The 15,944-nt window shown below is 33.9% G+C and overlaps 2 protein-coding genes across 4 annotated transcripts; both read right to left on the bottom strand.

Annotated features, from left to right (window-relative positions):
* Window positions 1-2,787: 2,787 nt before the first annotated feature.
* LOC105125407 (calcium-dependent protein kinase 1-like) lies at window positions 2,788-7,586 on the bottom strand. Of its 2 annotated transcripts, XM_011025826.1 has the most exons (8): window positions 7,283-7,586; window positions 5,918-6,787; window positions 5,483-5,626; window positions 5,240-5,392; window positions 4,551-4,666; window positions 4,193-4,360; window positions 3,634-3,858; window positions 2,788-3,201 (listed from the first exon to the last, which is right to left on the bottom strand). In XM_011025826.1, the coding sequence occupies exons 2-8, from the start codon at window positions 6,726-6,728 to the stop codon at window positions 3,079-3,081; spliced, it is 1,740 nt and encodes a 579-aa protein (XP_011024128.1). In that variant the 5' UTR covers window positions 6,729-6,787; window positions 7,283-7,586; the 3' UTR covers window positions 2,788-3,078. The 2 variants fall into 2 exon arrangements, with proteins under 2 accessions (XP_011024128.1, XP_011024127.1); XM_011025825.1 differs by having other exon boundaries at window positions 5,918-7,586.
* A 2,938-nt stretch (window positions 7,587-10,524) lies between these two features.
* Window positions 10,525-15,433, bottom strand: LOC105125405 (fasciclin-like arabinogalactan protein 17). Of its 2 annotated transcripts, none has more exons than XM_011025823.1 (3): window positions 13,837-15,433; window positions 11,690-11,810; window positions 10,525-11,020 (listed from the first exon to the last, which is right to left on the bottom strand). In XM_011025823.1, exons 1-2 carry the CDS (start codon window positions 15,140-15,142, stop codon window positions 11,737-11,739), a joined length of 1,380 nt encoding a protein of 459 aa, XP_011024125.1. In that variant the 5' UTR covers window positions 15,143-15,433; the 3' UTR covers window positions 10,525-11,020; window positions 11,690-11,736. The 2 variants fall into 2 exon arrangements, with proteins under 2 accessions (XP_011024125.1, XP_011024126.1); XM_011025824.1 differs by having other exon boundaries at window positions 10,525-10,963.
* Window positions 15,434-15,944: the final 511 nt, after the last annotated feature.

Here is a 15,944-nt window from a genome sequence, read left to right as displayed (position 1 = left end):
TAATAATATTCACATATTTATGATGTTTTCAAGAGGTATGGTGGTTATTTGTTTTTGAAAATATTTTTAGTTTGGGAATGTATTAAAATATATTTTTTAAAAAAAATATTTTTTCATATCAATGCAATAAAAACAATATGAAAAATACCAAAGTAAAATTAATTTGAATCAAATAAAAAAAGAATTATTTTTTTAAAAACATTTTTGAAATGCAAAAACAAGCGAACTCGCAAAAAAAATTAAAGATATACAAATTTGAAAGAAAAAACCCCAAGGAATATGCAATTTAATGAAAAAATAAAAATAATCCCATATGAAATAAATATCAATAAAAAAACTAAATTTTAAATAATAAAAAAATCACAATAGTGAAATTAAAAACATTTGTAAAACCTAAGCAAACCTGAATAAAACATCCTAAATTGGTCAAATTTTTAAAAACTCATAACTCATAAAATCTTATATTTGGGTCTTATCAAAAAATTTATCACAAGTCAATTTAAAAATAAAAATTTTAAAAACTTATTAACGCAAATAAAAGATAACAAAAAAAGCCTCAAGCAAGCTCAATAACCAACTCGAGTCAATAAATCAAACACATGACATAAGACATGAATTTAGAATAATCTTATAAATAGAAAAGGGAGAAAAAATATCGATGAAAAAAATTTAAAATAAAATAGTTTAAGAAAAGACGGAAGTCAACTCGGGCTAATCCTTTGGGTTTATTACTAGGGTTAGGAGACCGAGGTAATTACATTAAAAGTAAACCCAAAAAAACAAAGAAATAAGCTTCTTAACCAAGCATGTAACGAGGGACGAGGTTAATAAAAAAAATCAATAAAACAAACAATATCAAACAAAAAAAAACCAATTAAAAGAATTATGACTAGGCTCGGGATGAAAATTAAATGTTTATAGAAAATCAAATGAAATTAAAATTTTAAGAATGGAGTTGTAAAAATAAATTCATTAAAAAAATAATTAAAAATATAGCAATTAAAAAAATTAAGGTCAAGTTTGACGTAAAAAATAAATGAAAATAAATGTCTAATGATATAATTAAAATAAAAACAAATCAATCAAGAAAATGATTAAAAAACAAAGCAAATAGCAATTAAAAAAACAATGATTAAATTTGTCAACAAATTAAAAGAACAAAATATTTAAGGATGAAATCAAAAATAAATTTTAATTAGAAACATTCAATGTAAATAAAACAATTTCAAATAAAAAAAACTAAATAAAAAAATTAAAAATGAAAAGCTGATATAATTTTTTACATTACCAACATGTAATCTAATGAAGAAAAAAACAGAGAAAAGAAAAACAATTTTAGGCTAAATCACCATATGCACATCACTTAAAAAGAAAAAGGATATCGAAATGAATTAAATGATATTGCAGAATTATAATTACAATCATCAAAGCTAATCGCATGTGTTGTTAAAAGACTATGGATATATTAATAACTCTTTTATTTTTATATTTTACTTATATAAAACCAAAAATGTCTTTAAAACTAAATAATGATAATAAACAAACAATTTAAAAATTACAATCAAGCCCCTGAGTGAAGAATAACAAATTTGAATGATAAGGGTAATGTGACAATTTTATAGTTTTTATCATATATGAAAATATAAAAATGGTTCTGTGCATAAGAAATTGAATTATTTTATTGAAGAGTTATATTAATAATTTTATCGTGTATTAAATTAAAAAATACAGTTATTAAAATAACCACATATAACTTTTAAAAAACATTTATATAATGGTAAAAAAATCATCTCACCTTCAAAACTAAGATAAGAAATAAAATACGACAATACAATAATTATAATAATGAATAATAATCTATATTTTGGAACAAAATAGTATCACTGGGGGGTTAATTTTTTTTTTTTGAACAATGCTACTATAATCAAGGAGGTAGTGAAGAGGTGCAATTTGAAAGTGTATGCACACTGGAATAATATTCGGAATATATTTTATAATTGAGTTATTAAGTAAAAAACTAGCATTGTTTGAAAATCAAACTTGTTCAGTGTAATTCTTTATGATTATTTTTTAAATATTTTTTTATATTAAAATATATATTAATAATATTTTTTTTTATTTTTAAAAAAATATTTTAATATTAACCCATCAAAATAATTTTAAAACACTAAAAAAAATATTAATTCTGAGTAAATAAAAAATAAAAAAATTTAATTTTTTTTAAAATACTTTTAAAATACATTAACAAGCAGGCAAGCCAACCTTTAAATCAGTTTAAACATGTTAATTCAAATTATATTAAATTAATTTAAAATGGTATTATTTTAATTTTTTTTAAAATAAAATATGAATTTTAAATAAATATTTTTTAAAATGAAATCAAGTTTTAATTAAATCTTCTAAATAACTTCCACCCATTATTATTTTTTAAACCTTGAACAGGCCTAGACAGGCTAATAACATTGCCCTTGAAAAGGTAATTTTGACACTAGGAATGGAAGAATCATAATGAAAGATAAAAATTAAAATGGCATTTTAATTTCGTGTTTGGAATACTAATTAAGAACCAAAATGAAATTAAAAATTAATATCTATGTTTTATGATAAACAAAAAAATAACAATTGAAAAAATAGCCTCTTCAATAAGAGTGAAAATGGTAGTAAGCTAAAATCTAAGCTGGCATATTGATTCAAGTTAATAATTTTTCTAAAAAGAAGGTCAAATCTACGTTGAAAAATCAACAATTTTGCCTAGATCAAACTAGTCAGATTGACTTCTAAAACCCATAAAGAAAGAAATTAATGCATTTCTAAGGACACCAAAATGTTTTGCCAGCATATCTGAGTTCTGGAGACGTAACCACAAGGAGCATACAAGGTTTCTTTCTACCTTAAAACTATTATAAAGATTGTAAGGTAGATACCAACCAAAATGGAGAACTCAAATGAACTATGAGTGTACAGAGTGAGGCCTGCCTGCTTCTCATAGCGGAGCAGCTAATGCTCTTTACTGTACAACCTTAGTCCCTCAAAAGAACGAACAAAGAATTAAACAGAACCTCGCCACTGCCTCTGCAACTATAGCTTGAGGGCTTCTCTAAAATTAATGCTGAAACTATGCTCCAGGCCCTTCCTAGCAGGACTTGCTACATTTCCTTTCTGCATCATGGCCACAAATTCATTGTAATCTATGCGTCCATCCTGCAAAATTTACAAGCCATCGATGTTTAAGCTCAGCATGCAATACAGTTTGGAAAATAGACATCATAGAATACATTTATATGCGACATATATGCAGTATAAGATGCAACGCAGGAGCATCTTTGTCACAAAATCCAAATAGCATATCCGCTCTGCCATTTGAAATGTCTCCAAACCAAGAAAGAAAACTAATCCGAGTGGATTTCAAGTTCTTGACATGAGCGGACCAAGTTGGATTCACATTAAGTTTATATAGGACCACGAATGCCTCTGCAAATCAATCCTCACCGATCCAGCAACCTACAGACGTTGCAATCACGCATTCACCAATGAGGTCTTTCACCCCTTTCCATCATTTTTCTTGTCAACATCTCTTTCCATCCTTAGTTCAGTTCAAATGGAATATTATAAAAGTGATAAAAAGATTCTTACGTTGTCCTGATCAACTTCTCTGATCATTTCTTCCAAGCGAACATCCTCCCATCCAAACTCCTCGCAAGCTTGTTGAAGTTCATCTGGAGTAATGTAGCCACTTCCATCCTTGTCAAAGTATGAGAAAGCTGCAAATAGATGGTCCTCTCTCTCAATTTTGTTTAGATGAAGTGTTGCAGCAATGAACTCTCCATAGTCAATTGTGCCACTATTGTCTACATCAGCCTGCAATTTAAGAATACACCATAGATTAAATAGTTTTAGAATGTAAAATATCTTCCATCCTTCAGAAATTTGTGCGATTCACAATAATAATCTAACTCTTCTACAAACAATGAAGTACACCAAATCTAGACCTAAATCATGTGAAAGGGATGAAATAATTTATAGCAGTATTTTTTCCTTTTCTCGGGTTGACAGTATAAAGTTCGTAGTTATTATCCTGAAAAACTTCAAGTTCACATTCAGAATATTCCCCTTCATATGCTCATTTCCTGTCAATACAAAGTAGTTATTTTCCCAGATCAAAGATTGAATCAGGACTTCATACGATACTCACTGCTTGCATGAGATCATAAATTTCAGATTCCTTAAGATTAGCTCCAAATCTTTTTAATCCAGCCTTGAGTTCTTCAAAAGTGATATGACCACTGCCATCAGTGTCTATCATCTTGAACATCTCCTTGAGGCCAGCTATTTCTTCTTCGGATAGAGTCTCTGCAATGACCTGAAAGAGGAAAAAGAAAATCTATCATTCTCTATTCTTAGAAGCTTATAGTTTGAATTCCTGAACAAGAATGCTGAAACATCTGAAAAGAGTTATTTCAATTAAAGATACTAAGCATTTCCCAGCTATCTTATATTCAAATGCTTCAAGGTTCATTAATACTTCATTTCTTGCACATCCGGAGACTTACTCTAAGAGCCATTTTCTTGAACTTGTTCATTGCAGAAAATTGCTTCAGGCGACTTAATACAGCAGAATCCAGAGGCTTGTCAGGAGCTACACCATCTTCTTGCACCCAAGGGTGGCCTGCAAAGAGTTTGGTCCACAAATCAGTGTTGAAAGAAAATCCTACATGGATAACAAATGATTAGGTCTTCAATTTTTAACTGAGTTTTTTTTTCTTTATATTAAATGAAACGAGAAACAGAAACCGTTCAATTCTTGTTCAGTAAGAGGTTTGGTACTTATTTTAAAATATTGCACTCTTTTCTTGTTTCTGTCCTTAACTCTCTTGCTTGATAACACGACTCTATCAGCACTGTGGATAACTAGGGGAGATGAGGCTGAATGACTCTTAACCACCACATCAAGGATTCGTAATTTTAATAATCTTATGGAAATATCAATCACATCAGTAAAATTTCTGTCGAGGATTTAATTAAGTACAACCTTTCTGAATGCGGACTTCTCCTTGATTCAAAAGACATGAAAACTATGTATAGGGACTGCCACGTGTCATGCACTAAAGCTCAGAGCTATCAATTTTTTTATTGGGTAAACTTTGGCAGTCCAGTATTTCATTTCTTTTTCATTCAAGCAATGATCAAAAGTAGTACTCGGTAGTTCATGATGTAAGAAAAAGGAATAAACAGGACTCACACAGAACTTCATGTGCAGTTAAGCGCCTTCTGGGATCTCGAATAAGCATTCTCCTCACTAAATCCTTAGCGCTTTCAGAGATAATAGGCCAAGGGTCTGATGAAAAGTCAAGATCACCATGGAGTACCTGTTCAAATATCCCCTCCTCGTTCTCTAGATAACCGTGACAAGCAAAAAAATTAAGTTAAATTTAAATCACATTTAGAAAATATGTGGGAATAAGAAGCCAGAGAAAATCTTTACCGGCCCAAAAGGGAGGCACTCCACTTAACAGAATGTAAACGATGACCCCAGCACTCCAAACATCTGCTTCAGGACCATAACGCTTCTTCAGAACCTCTGGAGCGACATAGTACGGACTTCCAACCACATCGCTAAATCTCTCTCCTGGAATTAGAACCGTCAATTTTTCAACCGAACTCTTTAGATGATCAGTGATGAGGTCAAGTTTTTCATGACCAGTTTTATATGATAATGGAGACGAAGCTATTGGCTGAATATTCCTAAGATAACATTTTCTGGTATGTGTGTTATACAAGGGCTTGTGATATACTTAGTGATTAGACATATGATTATAGAAATTAGACAGAAAGTTGTCAATTAAAACAAAAGGATGGTAGTGAAAATACCACAAGATCTATTCCAGTAGCAATTGTAATTACAAAGCTAAGACCATACCTGGCTTGAAGAATATTGACAAACCAAAGTCAATTGTTTTTAGAAGTGAGTCCTCTTTTTCGTTGACAAACAAAAAATTCTCTGGTTTAAGATCTCGATGCATCACACCCAGTGAATGACAAGCTTCAACCACTCCAACTATAGTTCGCGTAAGCTCAGCTGCCTTTCTTTCAGTATAATGCCCCCGCTGAATAATCCTATCAAAGAGTTCACCACCAGCACATAACTCCATAACAACATGAACCGCCATCGCATCCTCATAGGCCCCTTTAATAGATATAACATTTGGGTGGCCAGCCAAATGGTGCATTATCTGAATTTCCCTTCTCACATCCTCCACATCCTCATCAGTTAACAACTTCCTCTTAGCAATCGATTTGCATGCGAATTCTTTCTTTGTTGCTTTCTCTACACAGAGAAATGTTGTCCCAAATTGCCCTTGTCCTAGTTTCTTTCCCAAACTATAGAACTCCTTTAAATTACCAGCTTGGGTTGTCAAAACATGCTCGGTCCTAAGCCCAGCACTAGATACCCTTTTCACTTGAGGGGGTTTCTTAGGTTTTGCAGGCTCTTCTGATTTTACCGGTTTCTCTGGTTCTTCAGGTTTCGGCATGGTCATTTGTTCTGGGGGTTTGCTTTGAACTGGCAAAGAGGATTCAAGTTCTCTAGATGCAGCCTCGTGCTCATGGACAGACTCCCCATTGGTCTGAGACATCGAATCATCTGGCGATCGATTCCGCCACATTGCAGCGGATACAGATTGGAAAAACCCATTTCTGGAAATGCTCGGTCCTACACAGGTATTACCCATCTATCCTGCACTCAATCACTTCTAACCACTCCCACTGATTTCAACACCAAGATCTAATCCTATTGACCATACCAATACAGCACAGATGTTTTAAACTTCAAAATACTAAACAATATGCCCCCTCGAAAATACCAAAATGAATGCTTGAACAGCAGCAGCTTATGAAAAAAGATGTAGAAGCAAAGTTGAAGCAGCTATCACCACAAATTCTTGAAATTCTCTGCTTATAAAACATTTATCAAATTGCAAATACAAGATGATTGACCTTCATTCAACAAATCACAGTGAAGATTGGAACTTTTCAACAAAATACAACAAATAAAGAATTCCACAAGCAGTCAAGCCTTCTCGATAAATGACTAAATCCACCACTAATACAACAAGAAACCCTATACTTATTAGATCAAATAATAGTTATTAACAAGGAAACAGCTCAAGATTCAACAACCCCAAAAACAGAAATCAACGAGACAAACTCGACCCTTATAAACGAAGTGGGTCAATAAACAGAAAGTTAAGATCTTGACCAGAGTTAAGCATAGTAATTGTTTTACCAGGTATGTTGGCTGGGAAAGAAGACAGAAAAGGAGGCATGATAAAGAATTATGACTTTGTTTTTGGTGGGCTAGAATCCCTTTGTGTTTGGTTCGTGCAAAAGTCTTGCCTTTTGTTTACGGGTAGAATTTCTGGCATGGTATCTAAGCGGAATATAATAAGCAGCAGGTTCGGGGGCTGCTGTTGCGTGGTGTTGTGTTAGAAGTTAGGACCATCAGCTAAAATCACGTAGTTTTTGGTAGCGGTTTATCCAATCCCAACATTGCGGTTGATCTTTTTCGACTGAGGTTTTGTCGGGCTCCCGCTTTAACTTCTTCTTTTATTATTTTATAATTATCATACAAGACTTGGGATGTGGTCGGATTCAGGATTTGAGTTGGGGGTTGGTAGTCAAATTTTAAATTAATTTTTTTACTTAAAAAGAATTCATTGAAAATAAAAATAAAAACAATTCTTTGAAGTAGATTGGCCAAGTTTCAAAATCATAGCATGGATTAAATCTATCAACTTATCTAAATTTAACTATATCAACTTCTAATTCAGTTGATTTAAACTAGATTTTATTCAACAACTTGGTGGGTTGATTAACTCGGACTTGAGAGCCATGATTTTGATCGGGATGAGATTTTTCCTTTTCTCTTTGTTAGAGAGTGAGTGTGTTGTTTTTCTCTATCTGGGTTTTCAAGGCTATAACTTTGACTAATTGGTTGTCTGGTGCATCAACCTCAACAAGATCGTCATGTGAAGGAATAGGACTAGCCTTTTCTCAACTGGTTTCCAATCTAGAGATGTAATTGTTGATGAAAGAATTGAATTGAGATTGTTGGATACGTTTGAGACCCATTGGGTTAGGAACATAGGCTGGGGATCTAGTTGAAAAGAAATATACAGATTGAATACTGATTTGAGACTATCCCTTCCCTCCTGCTTTATTTTGCAATTTGCAAGGTTGAATTATGGGCAAAAACAACTTGAATTTGTACATCTCGACTCAAAGAACTCAACTTTAAGGCCATGGTCGTTGAAGAAATAATGGCCATGGTGCCACGATACATTGTTTTTTCATGGCTACAACTTTCATGACTCTATCCTTCTACAGATGGAAGAAGTTATATGCAATCTAGATTTTGATCCATGTAGAACATTCCATAACATTGCCAGGTTTGATTTTGAATAATTTTGAAAGTTGATTTGATGATCAAACTTTTATAACTTGATATATTAATTAATAATTTCTATGATTCTGCAAACTTTTTTTTTAAAAAATATATTTTTAAAAAATATATTTTATATTTTAAAAATATTTTTAGATAAACAATATACTAGTTAACTTAATTACACTAAAATTTATAACTATATTTCTAGAGTTTTTCACCGAGAAAAGAAAAAAAAAGGTTTTGTAATAATTGAGCTTGAGCTTTTAATGTTTCTTTTTATGTTGGACTCGTCTTACAAATATCCTTCATTAATATATAAGATAAATGAAAATATTTGAAAGTATAATAACAATTATTTTTTAAAATATTTTTTTAGAAATATAATTAAAATAATTTTTTATTTAAAAAAATTAATTTTGATATTAGCAAATTAAAATGATAAAAAAATAACTATAAACAAATTTTTTTGTTAAAATTTAATAAAATATTGTGCAGAACGCATTTCCAGCAGTCTCGAACACAGCCAAAAAACTGAGTGAATGGCAGGGCAGCTAACTTACTGGGAATCAACAACGAATACATGGAAGAAATACCAACAATGCTGAAGAAGGTTTTGTGGCAAGAAGCTCAATAACTCGAACATTTAACAAAATAAAACCTTCAAGTCAGGTCTGACAACTATGCCATAGATATTTGATCCAAAATGAAGCTGGAGGAGCACTCAAATCGCAAGAAGGAATCGGCAAGTGCTGTCAACGTTCACTGTAAACTCTGCATGTTCTTAACAGGGACTTTCTCTATGCCATGGGAGATACATGTACAGGAAGTACCATGCCTCTCCCCATGGTTTCTATCAAGATTCACCACCTCCAGTGAATCTTGATATGACATCAAATCGCACTGCTCATGATACAAGGGATAAAACTAGAGTTTCTCAGGTTTTAAAATTGTAATATATAAAAGCTAGACTATCAAGTAAATTCATGAGCAGGGTTTATTTATTTTTATAAACAAAATAGTGTCTTGTTTCCTTCATCTTAACGAAGTTAAATTTAGATTGAATTTAGTCTGATTAACCTGATGAAATAATATTTTATATAATTCAATTAAGAATTTAATTCCAACCTGTCTGGGTCCCAGAATTTGCTAATCAACCTATTAAATCAATCTAGATTTAACAAGCTGGATTCAAAACAACAAAAGGGCAAGTTGAAAATCCACACGCAAGAAGAAAATCCATCATAATTTCTTGTACCACCGCACAAAATACGAGATTCCAGATTGATGTCAAAGAAAATCTTCATTGCTGGCTAACCAAAGACCTCACACTCATAAACTACTTTATAGAAAGTTATCAAAGGCTATAAAACAACAACAAAAAAACACAAAGAAAATTAAATCAAAGAAAAAAAAATTATTCCCAAATTTTTAATGAAAAGCAGTTAACTTTAATTACAAACTGGGTCTAGATCCTTCATGAGCTGCTGAGGCCTGGCATCCTGTGAGATGCAGCTTCCCATATTTGCCACCTAGCCCATCGGATTGCTTTAAGGCATGGTCCCACATCACGCGGGACATTGAAGTAAACCAAGAAGCTTCTTGTTCGGATCCATGTTAGAAAACTGACAGGAAAATTGAATTTGAGGAAAGTTTTGCATGGAGATGGGAAGGGAAAAATAAACTATCCCTACCCGTACAATTATTTTTCTTGCTTAAATCAGTTTTGAAAAAAATTATTAATTTAAAAATAAAATAACATCTTTTTATTTTTTTTTAAATCAAAGCAGGTTTTAACTGAAATAACTTGTTTAGAGTTAATTAATCCGCTTAATCGACCAAATCATACTTAAATTTAATTTAAAACTCGGACCAACTCATGAAAATGAGCACGCTGGTTTTGGAAGTAGAAAATTGTTGAAAAGGGTTAAACAAAGCACCTCGAAAGGGATGATATTATGTTGCAAGAGGGATGGGCTCCTGGATCGTACAAAGCAATGCCCTGAGGCCGAAGAAAGCATCAATGCCAACTCACCTCGAGACGAAGAGAGATCACGAGCTTCAACTGATGTGCTTCAAAAGAAATGTAAACAAAAAGAGAAAGAAATTGCACAAAAATTAATTACAATTTTCGTTCCTCTGATTGTACACGAGCACAAAGTAAAGACTTTATTTTATTACCCCCACAGATTTCTGCCTACTCTCTTTATTGCAGCGGGAAGCCCACCCACATAAAATCCTTACCCTCCATGGTCTTCTCCTTCCCACCAACCAACAGTGAACAGCTCAGCACCACCATATCTGACACTCATAAAAAATACAAGAAAAAAAGAAGAAAAATCCTGGGCATTTTTAATGGTATCTGGAACTTAAGACAGGGACCCTTCCCTTCTACGCAATCATCGAATTTGAGCAACACAAAAACATCAAGTACATAATCATCACACCATAATCCAAATGCTTTTCCTTACTAATCCCACCTTTTCATCTCTTGGTTGTAGGCTTCCCCTATGAAAAACTAGAACCCTGTTCGCAGAGAAGAAAATTCAGAGACAAGGACTTCACATGATCTCAGCAGCTCACCTGCATTAAGCCATGTAACACTGTAATGAGCATGAACAATTTCACAGTCAAGCTTCAATTCGTAGGCTGTGATTCCTTTTCCCTTGAGGTGAAAGCTATATTTATTTGTCTTGAAAGCAAATTATGACCCTTTTCAGGTTTAGGACAAGAAACAAGTTGCATGACTGGCGTCTGGCAGACATAAATAACCTCATGCATTTGTTCACATGGAAGCTCATACAAAAAATAGGTTAAAAGTAGATTGTCATGGGAATAGACTTTATTACTCCACAATTTTATTTTTTCAGAATGGTAATTTACCATTGCTGCAGTCATCAAGTTTTTATACTTTTGTAACAAGTTATTGTGCTTTTTGTCAGTGTCTAGGAGTTGAAGGATGGAAGCAAGGCACTAGATTCTGCTGGGGGGTTGACCTCAACATCACATGCTGTCAGCTTGGAATGAGTCTAGATCATGGAGAAATGAGGATCAAATATAAAATGATTTTAAACGCATGGAATAGCCCTACATATGTGACGAGACCTAAACTAATGGTTGCTATGTGATTTTCACTGGTTGTTAGATTGCTGAAGTATGTTGATGCAGATTAAGAAACCCTAAACAAGGAACAATGACATCAAACTTAATTTCATAGATGGATTTGAAGTAGAATCAGAATAAGAACTTCACCTTTATCCTTCTTTGAAGTTTTCCTTTCTGTACAAGGGAGTCTTTATTTACTGGCATGTTGTGAAATGTGAATCTTGTCCAAATGTCCCAAGCATCCGGCAAGCCACTTCAAGCAACCTCCCTGCCAAATATTATTAAGTAATAAGCACCAATGATTCATACAGATACGACTGAAAGCTACATGCTAACTTCGATTGGTTCGCGAAAGCAACCCCTCAACAATAACACAAGGGCTAAACTAATATCCTTGATTAACATCAGCATGCATTTGTATCAACACTCGCGTCACACATAATTAACAATACTAAACTCCAAAGAGGCACTTCCATGGAGGAATATCATTAATAATTTCATATATTTTCACTGTCATGGCATTTCCTCCATATAGGCAGCAAGTAGCAAGCCTCATAAGTTGGAACTGTGAATTAATTGCAGTTCATTCTGACAGCTAGAAATGTAACAGTGGAAACCGGAATAGAAAGATCTGATCTTCGATAAAATACAAGAAGTCAAAGAATCGTGTGGCTACCGACTCAATGCTTTGACATAAATAATGGATCTTCCAGTCTGCACAATATTGACATGATACCCCAACTATACTAAAGATGGTCCCATTACTATTGGCCGTATTCTATATGCTGAAATAGCATCCCAATATATATTTTTAAAGCAAATGACAAGGCATGCAAATTAAGATCATAGACACAAATCAGCAAGAACACCCTGCTTTTACTGGCTTGGAAGAAGTATTTGAGTCGGCATTGTGAAAAAAATATAAAAAGAAGAAAGAAATCTGATTATGGTCGGAGTTGTGTAGTTAGTGCCCATTTATTATTGCGGTGCACCGCAGGTTGCGCGGCAATAAAAGCATGAAAATCATGCTTTTGCTGCGGTGCAGTCTATGATTGCACTGCGATACCAAACAAAGCTTAATTTCATTCCCTCTGTAGCTTAGTCTCTCCGTTCTAAAATAGTACGCCGGCACTGCCTTCATATGCAGCTTGGCGAACTATAGCCCATTTCGTGAAAGCATAGAAAAATATTTTTCCCTATATTCTAATGACATCTTCTCCCCTGTAGGGTCATGGTTGCTTCAGCTTGGTCCAGAGCCCCCTCCCAGAGAAAAATACTACAAATTCTTTAGGTGAAATAGATCAGAACATGAGAGTAGGTAGGGCAACAACTCACTTTTTTCATGTCTAATCTTATTCTTACTAAGCTATCTAATAGGTTCAGAAGTTGACTTAACAACATCTTCATAAACAAATCAAGTTACCTTATTGTAAGCTTGATGATAACATAATAAAAGATGATCATGGTAGTTGCTAGGCATTGTCCTGAGAGATTAAGAGAGGAAGATGGCTTACCTCCCTCCCACATTTACAAATAAAAAATGCAAGTATTTTCTGTTTTTTGCATGGTAATAATTATAACAAAATAATCCCAAAATTTAACTACACTAACTTTTTATTCGTAGGTAAACTTTGAGATTTTTTTAAAAAACCCTAAAATCAACCTATTTTTATAACCATAATTAACCACAAAACAAAAGGTAGAATAATAAACTCAAAAACCCCACAAATTTCATATCAGGAAAAAAATAAAAATAAATGCAATGTACTTCATAGACCTAACCAACCCTCCAAGAACTAAAGGCCCAACAAAGATACCAGGAAAAAGACAACTATGCCACTCTGACCAATCTGACCCACCGACACTCTCAATACAAATACCTCACCCAAAAGCCAAAACCTCCACGTGCTAGCCAAACTCACCACCGAAACATTTTTTACCAAAACAGAAATATCGGCCACCATTAAAATTAAAATTAATCCCAGAAAAGGCCAGGAAAATAGAACATGTTACATGGGCTCTAACAATGCAGGCAGATTCAATAGGATATACAGTTATTTTTTTAAAAAAAAACCCTTTACCCTCCCGGCAAAATTAACCACCGAAACAACCAAAATATCGGCCCGTATTGAAATCAACCGGACACTTACTGAGAAAACAGTGCAACAGAGCAAATACAGCACGCCACCTAGTAAAAAATGCCCTCTAAGTTCTGGCCATATTCACCACCGAAACATTTAAACCGAAACCGATATCGGAAACTAACAACGCAAGAAAAATTCAAAGGAACATACCTCTCCTTTGTGGCTTAACAGCAACCTTAACGCTCTTAATTTCCTTTTTGGTCTCCGATTTCTCCTTCTCCTCTAATGGAAACAAGACCCCATCAATCCCTTGAACCGAAATTCTCCCATCTGTGTAAATATCAGGATCAAACAAATAAGCAGAATTTTCGGTGTGTCCAAATTTCACAGACCCGTCAGCTTCTTCTGCCAAAACCTTGTGTGGCAATCTTAATGTATCATAAGAAATTTCCCCAAATCTTCTAACAGCATTGTACATGCTTTCTTCAGTTTGATACTCAGGTATCACATGGTAGTATATTATCTGCTCTGGTGCTCCCGGTTCACTCAACTGGTCCGTTGTAAGCTTAGCCATTGCTTCATCATTGGGGGCTAAAACTGTTAGCACATACCCTTCAGAGACCAATCTTCCCATTTCAGTTGCTAGTGATGTTAGATTCACAAGAATATCAGCCATTTCATTGTATCCTCCATATAAAAGAAGGGTTTCAATAAAATCTTTAACTTGTTTTTCTCCATTGAAATGGTGATGAGGTCCACCTGGACCAGGAGCTGGAGCTGGGGCAAGAGATGGGCCGGGCGCCATTGCATCATAGATTGGTAGCACCGGGGCTGAACCGGGTTTTGCTGGTGGTGCTGGTTTCTTCAACCTGTGTGTTCTTGGATCAACTTCCGGTGCTCCTTCTGGTTTCACAGCTGAGATTGATTGCAAACTCCTGCGATTGTTGAAATCCTGTTGAACAGATCGTGGGATTAGCAACCTTTCTATCCCATGAATCACTCCATCTGGCCTCTCCACTGCATTCGCCTGAATGATTTTCGCCGAATCTATTAACTTCTCGCCGGATTCCTGACTGCTGAGTTTGACTCCATCGCGGCTCAAAGTGCTGTGATGTTGAAGAGAAGAGTTATGGCTAACATTGATTCTGTTGGGTACAACGTGGTAAAGTAAAAGAGTCTGGAGAGACTTGAGATTGCCAGGTTCAAGCAAGAACCTCTTGAATTCAGGATCAAGATCGCGTTCAAGAGCTTCGTTCTTAGGAGCAAAGATGGTGATATTGTGTTTGCCAACAGCATCTTCAAGGGTTTGTAAAAGAAGTGCTTTTTCAACGAGTTCAGCTAGTTCTGTGTAATGGGAGTCGAGAAGAGCTACAAGAACGGAGTTTGAGTTGATTTGGCCTGAATAAGTGCCATTACTATGGTTTTCCTGCAATGCAGAAAAAGAAAACCCCAGATGGAAAGTAGAGACAAGAAGAAATGTGAAGAAAACGTTGAAAGAAGATTGTGCGCTGGCCATGGCCAATGAAGAGGATCAAGAGGAAAGAATTGGTTTCTTGTAGAGGTGATGGTGGGACGGATATATAGAACTAGAACCAGCTAAAAGTAGTAGAAAGTGTTGGTTTTGTTTGCTTCAAAGGCCAGTCTTTCTTGATTTCTTCTCCTCTCCTTGCTTAATTCCTTTTCATCTCTCTTGGGTTGGGTTGTGTTTGTAGTGTTGTTTTATACAGTTCTTTAATTAAGGTACATCGAACGATGGGCGGATGACAATGAGAGAGGACAGTGACGCCATTTGTTTGTTAAGGTTTGGTTCGGGACTCCTTCTGCTTTAGCCTTTAGTTGGGCAAAAAAGAAAAGATGAAACAGATCTTTTTTTTTGTTGCCGGCATCTCAAATTTTTCCCTCGCAAGCAAGCTAGCAAAGCAGAAGTGGACTCGGGAAAGCGACTTGGCGTTTCAAAATGATGGTTATCATACCTGGATCGTGAATTATTACGGTAAAATTCTGATTTTTTTTTTGTATTTTAAAAATATTTTTTAAAAAATTAAATATTTTTATTTTAAATTAATATTTTTAAATTATTTTGTGATAATATTAAAAATAATTTTTTAAAAATAAAAAAATAATTTTAATATATTTCTAAATAAAAATATTGTAAAAAACTTGAGTTTTGGTCAAGGAATCAACAGAATTTTTTTTAAATAAATTTCTCTGCTGGTGTCGTTTTGTCTTTTTCTTAATATATCAAAAAACTTTAGACAACTTTTTCTCTTAATTAAAAAAATGAAGGTTTTTTTAACCATATGTTTCTAGAAAGAGAT

The sequence above is a fragment of the Populus euphratica genome, unplaced genomic scaffold (assembly GCF_000495115.2).
Source record: "Populus euphratica unplaced genomic scaffold, PopEup_1.0 scaffold22.1, whole genome shotgun sequence".
In the NCBI taxonomy this organism is placed as follows: Eukaryota; Viridiplantae; Streptophyta; class Magnoliopsida; order Malpighiales; family Salicaceae; genus Populus; species Populus euphratica.
The sequence above is the reverse complement of the archived record's forward strand: the minus strand, read 5'-3'. Positions and strand labels throughout refer to the sequence as shown.

Coding starts and splice junctions, on each gene's coding strand:
- LOC105125407 (XM_011025825.1), bottom strand. CDS start 6,728: ATGGGTAATACCTGTGTAGGACCGAGCATTTCCAGAAATGGGTTTTTC. Junction 5,393..5,482: donor AGTGCCTCCCTTTTGGGCCG/GTAAAGATTTTC, acceptor ACGGTTATCTAG/AGAACGAGGAGGGGATATTT. Junction 4,361..4,550: donor TCAAGAAAATGGCTCTTAGA/GTAAGTCTCCGG, acceptor TTCCTCTTTCAG/GTCATTGCAGAGACTCTATC.
- LOC105125405 (XM_011025823.1), bottom strand. CDS start 15,142: ATGGCCAGCGCACAATCTTCTTTCAACGTTTTCTTCACATTTCTTCTT. Junction 11,811..13,836: donor TGTTAAGCCACAAAGGAGAG/GTATGTTCCTTT, acceptor AATATTTGGCAG/GGAGGTTGCTTGAAGTGGCT.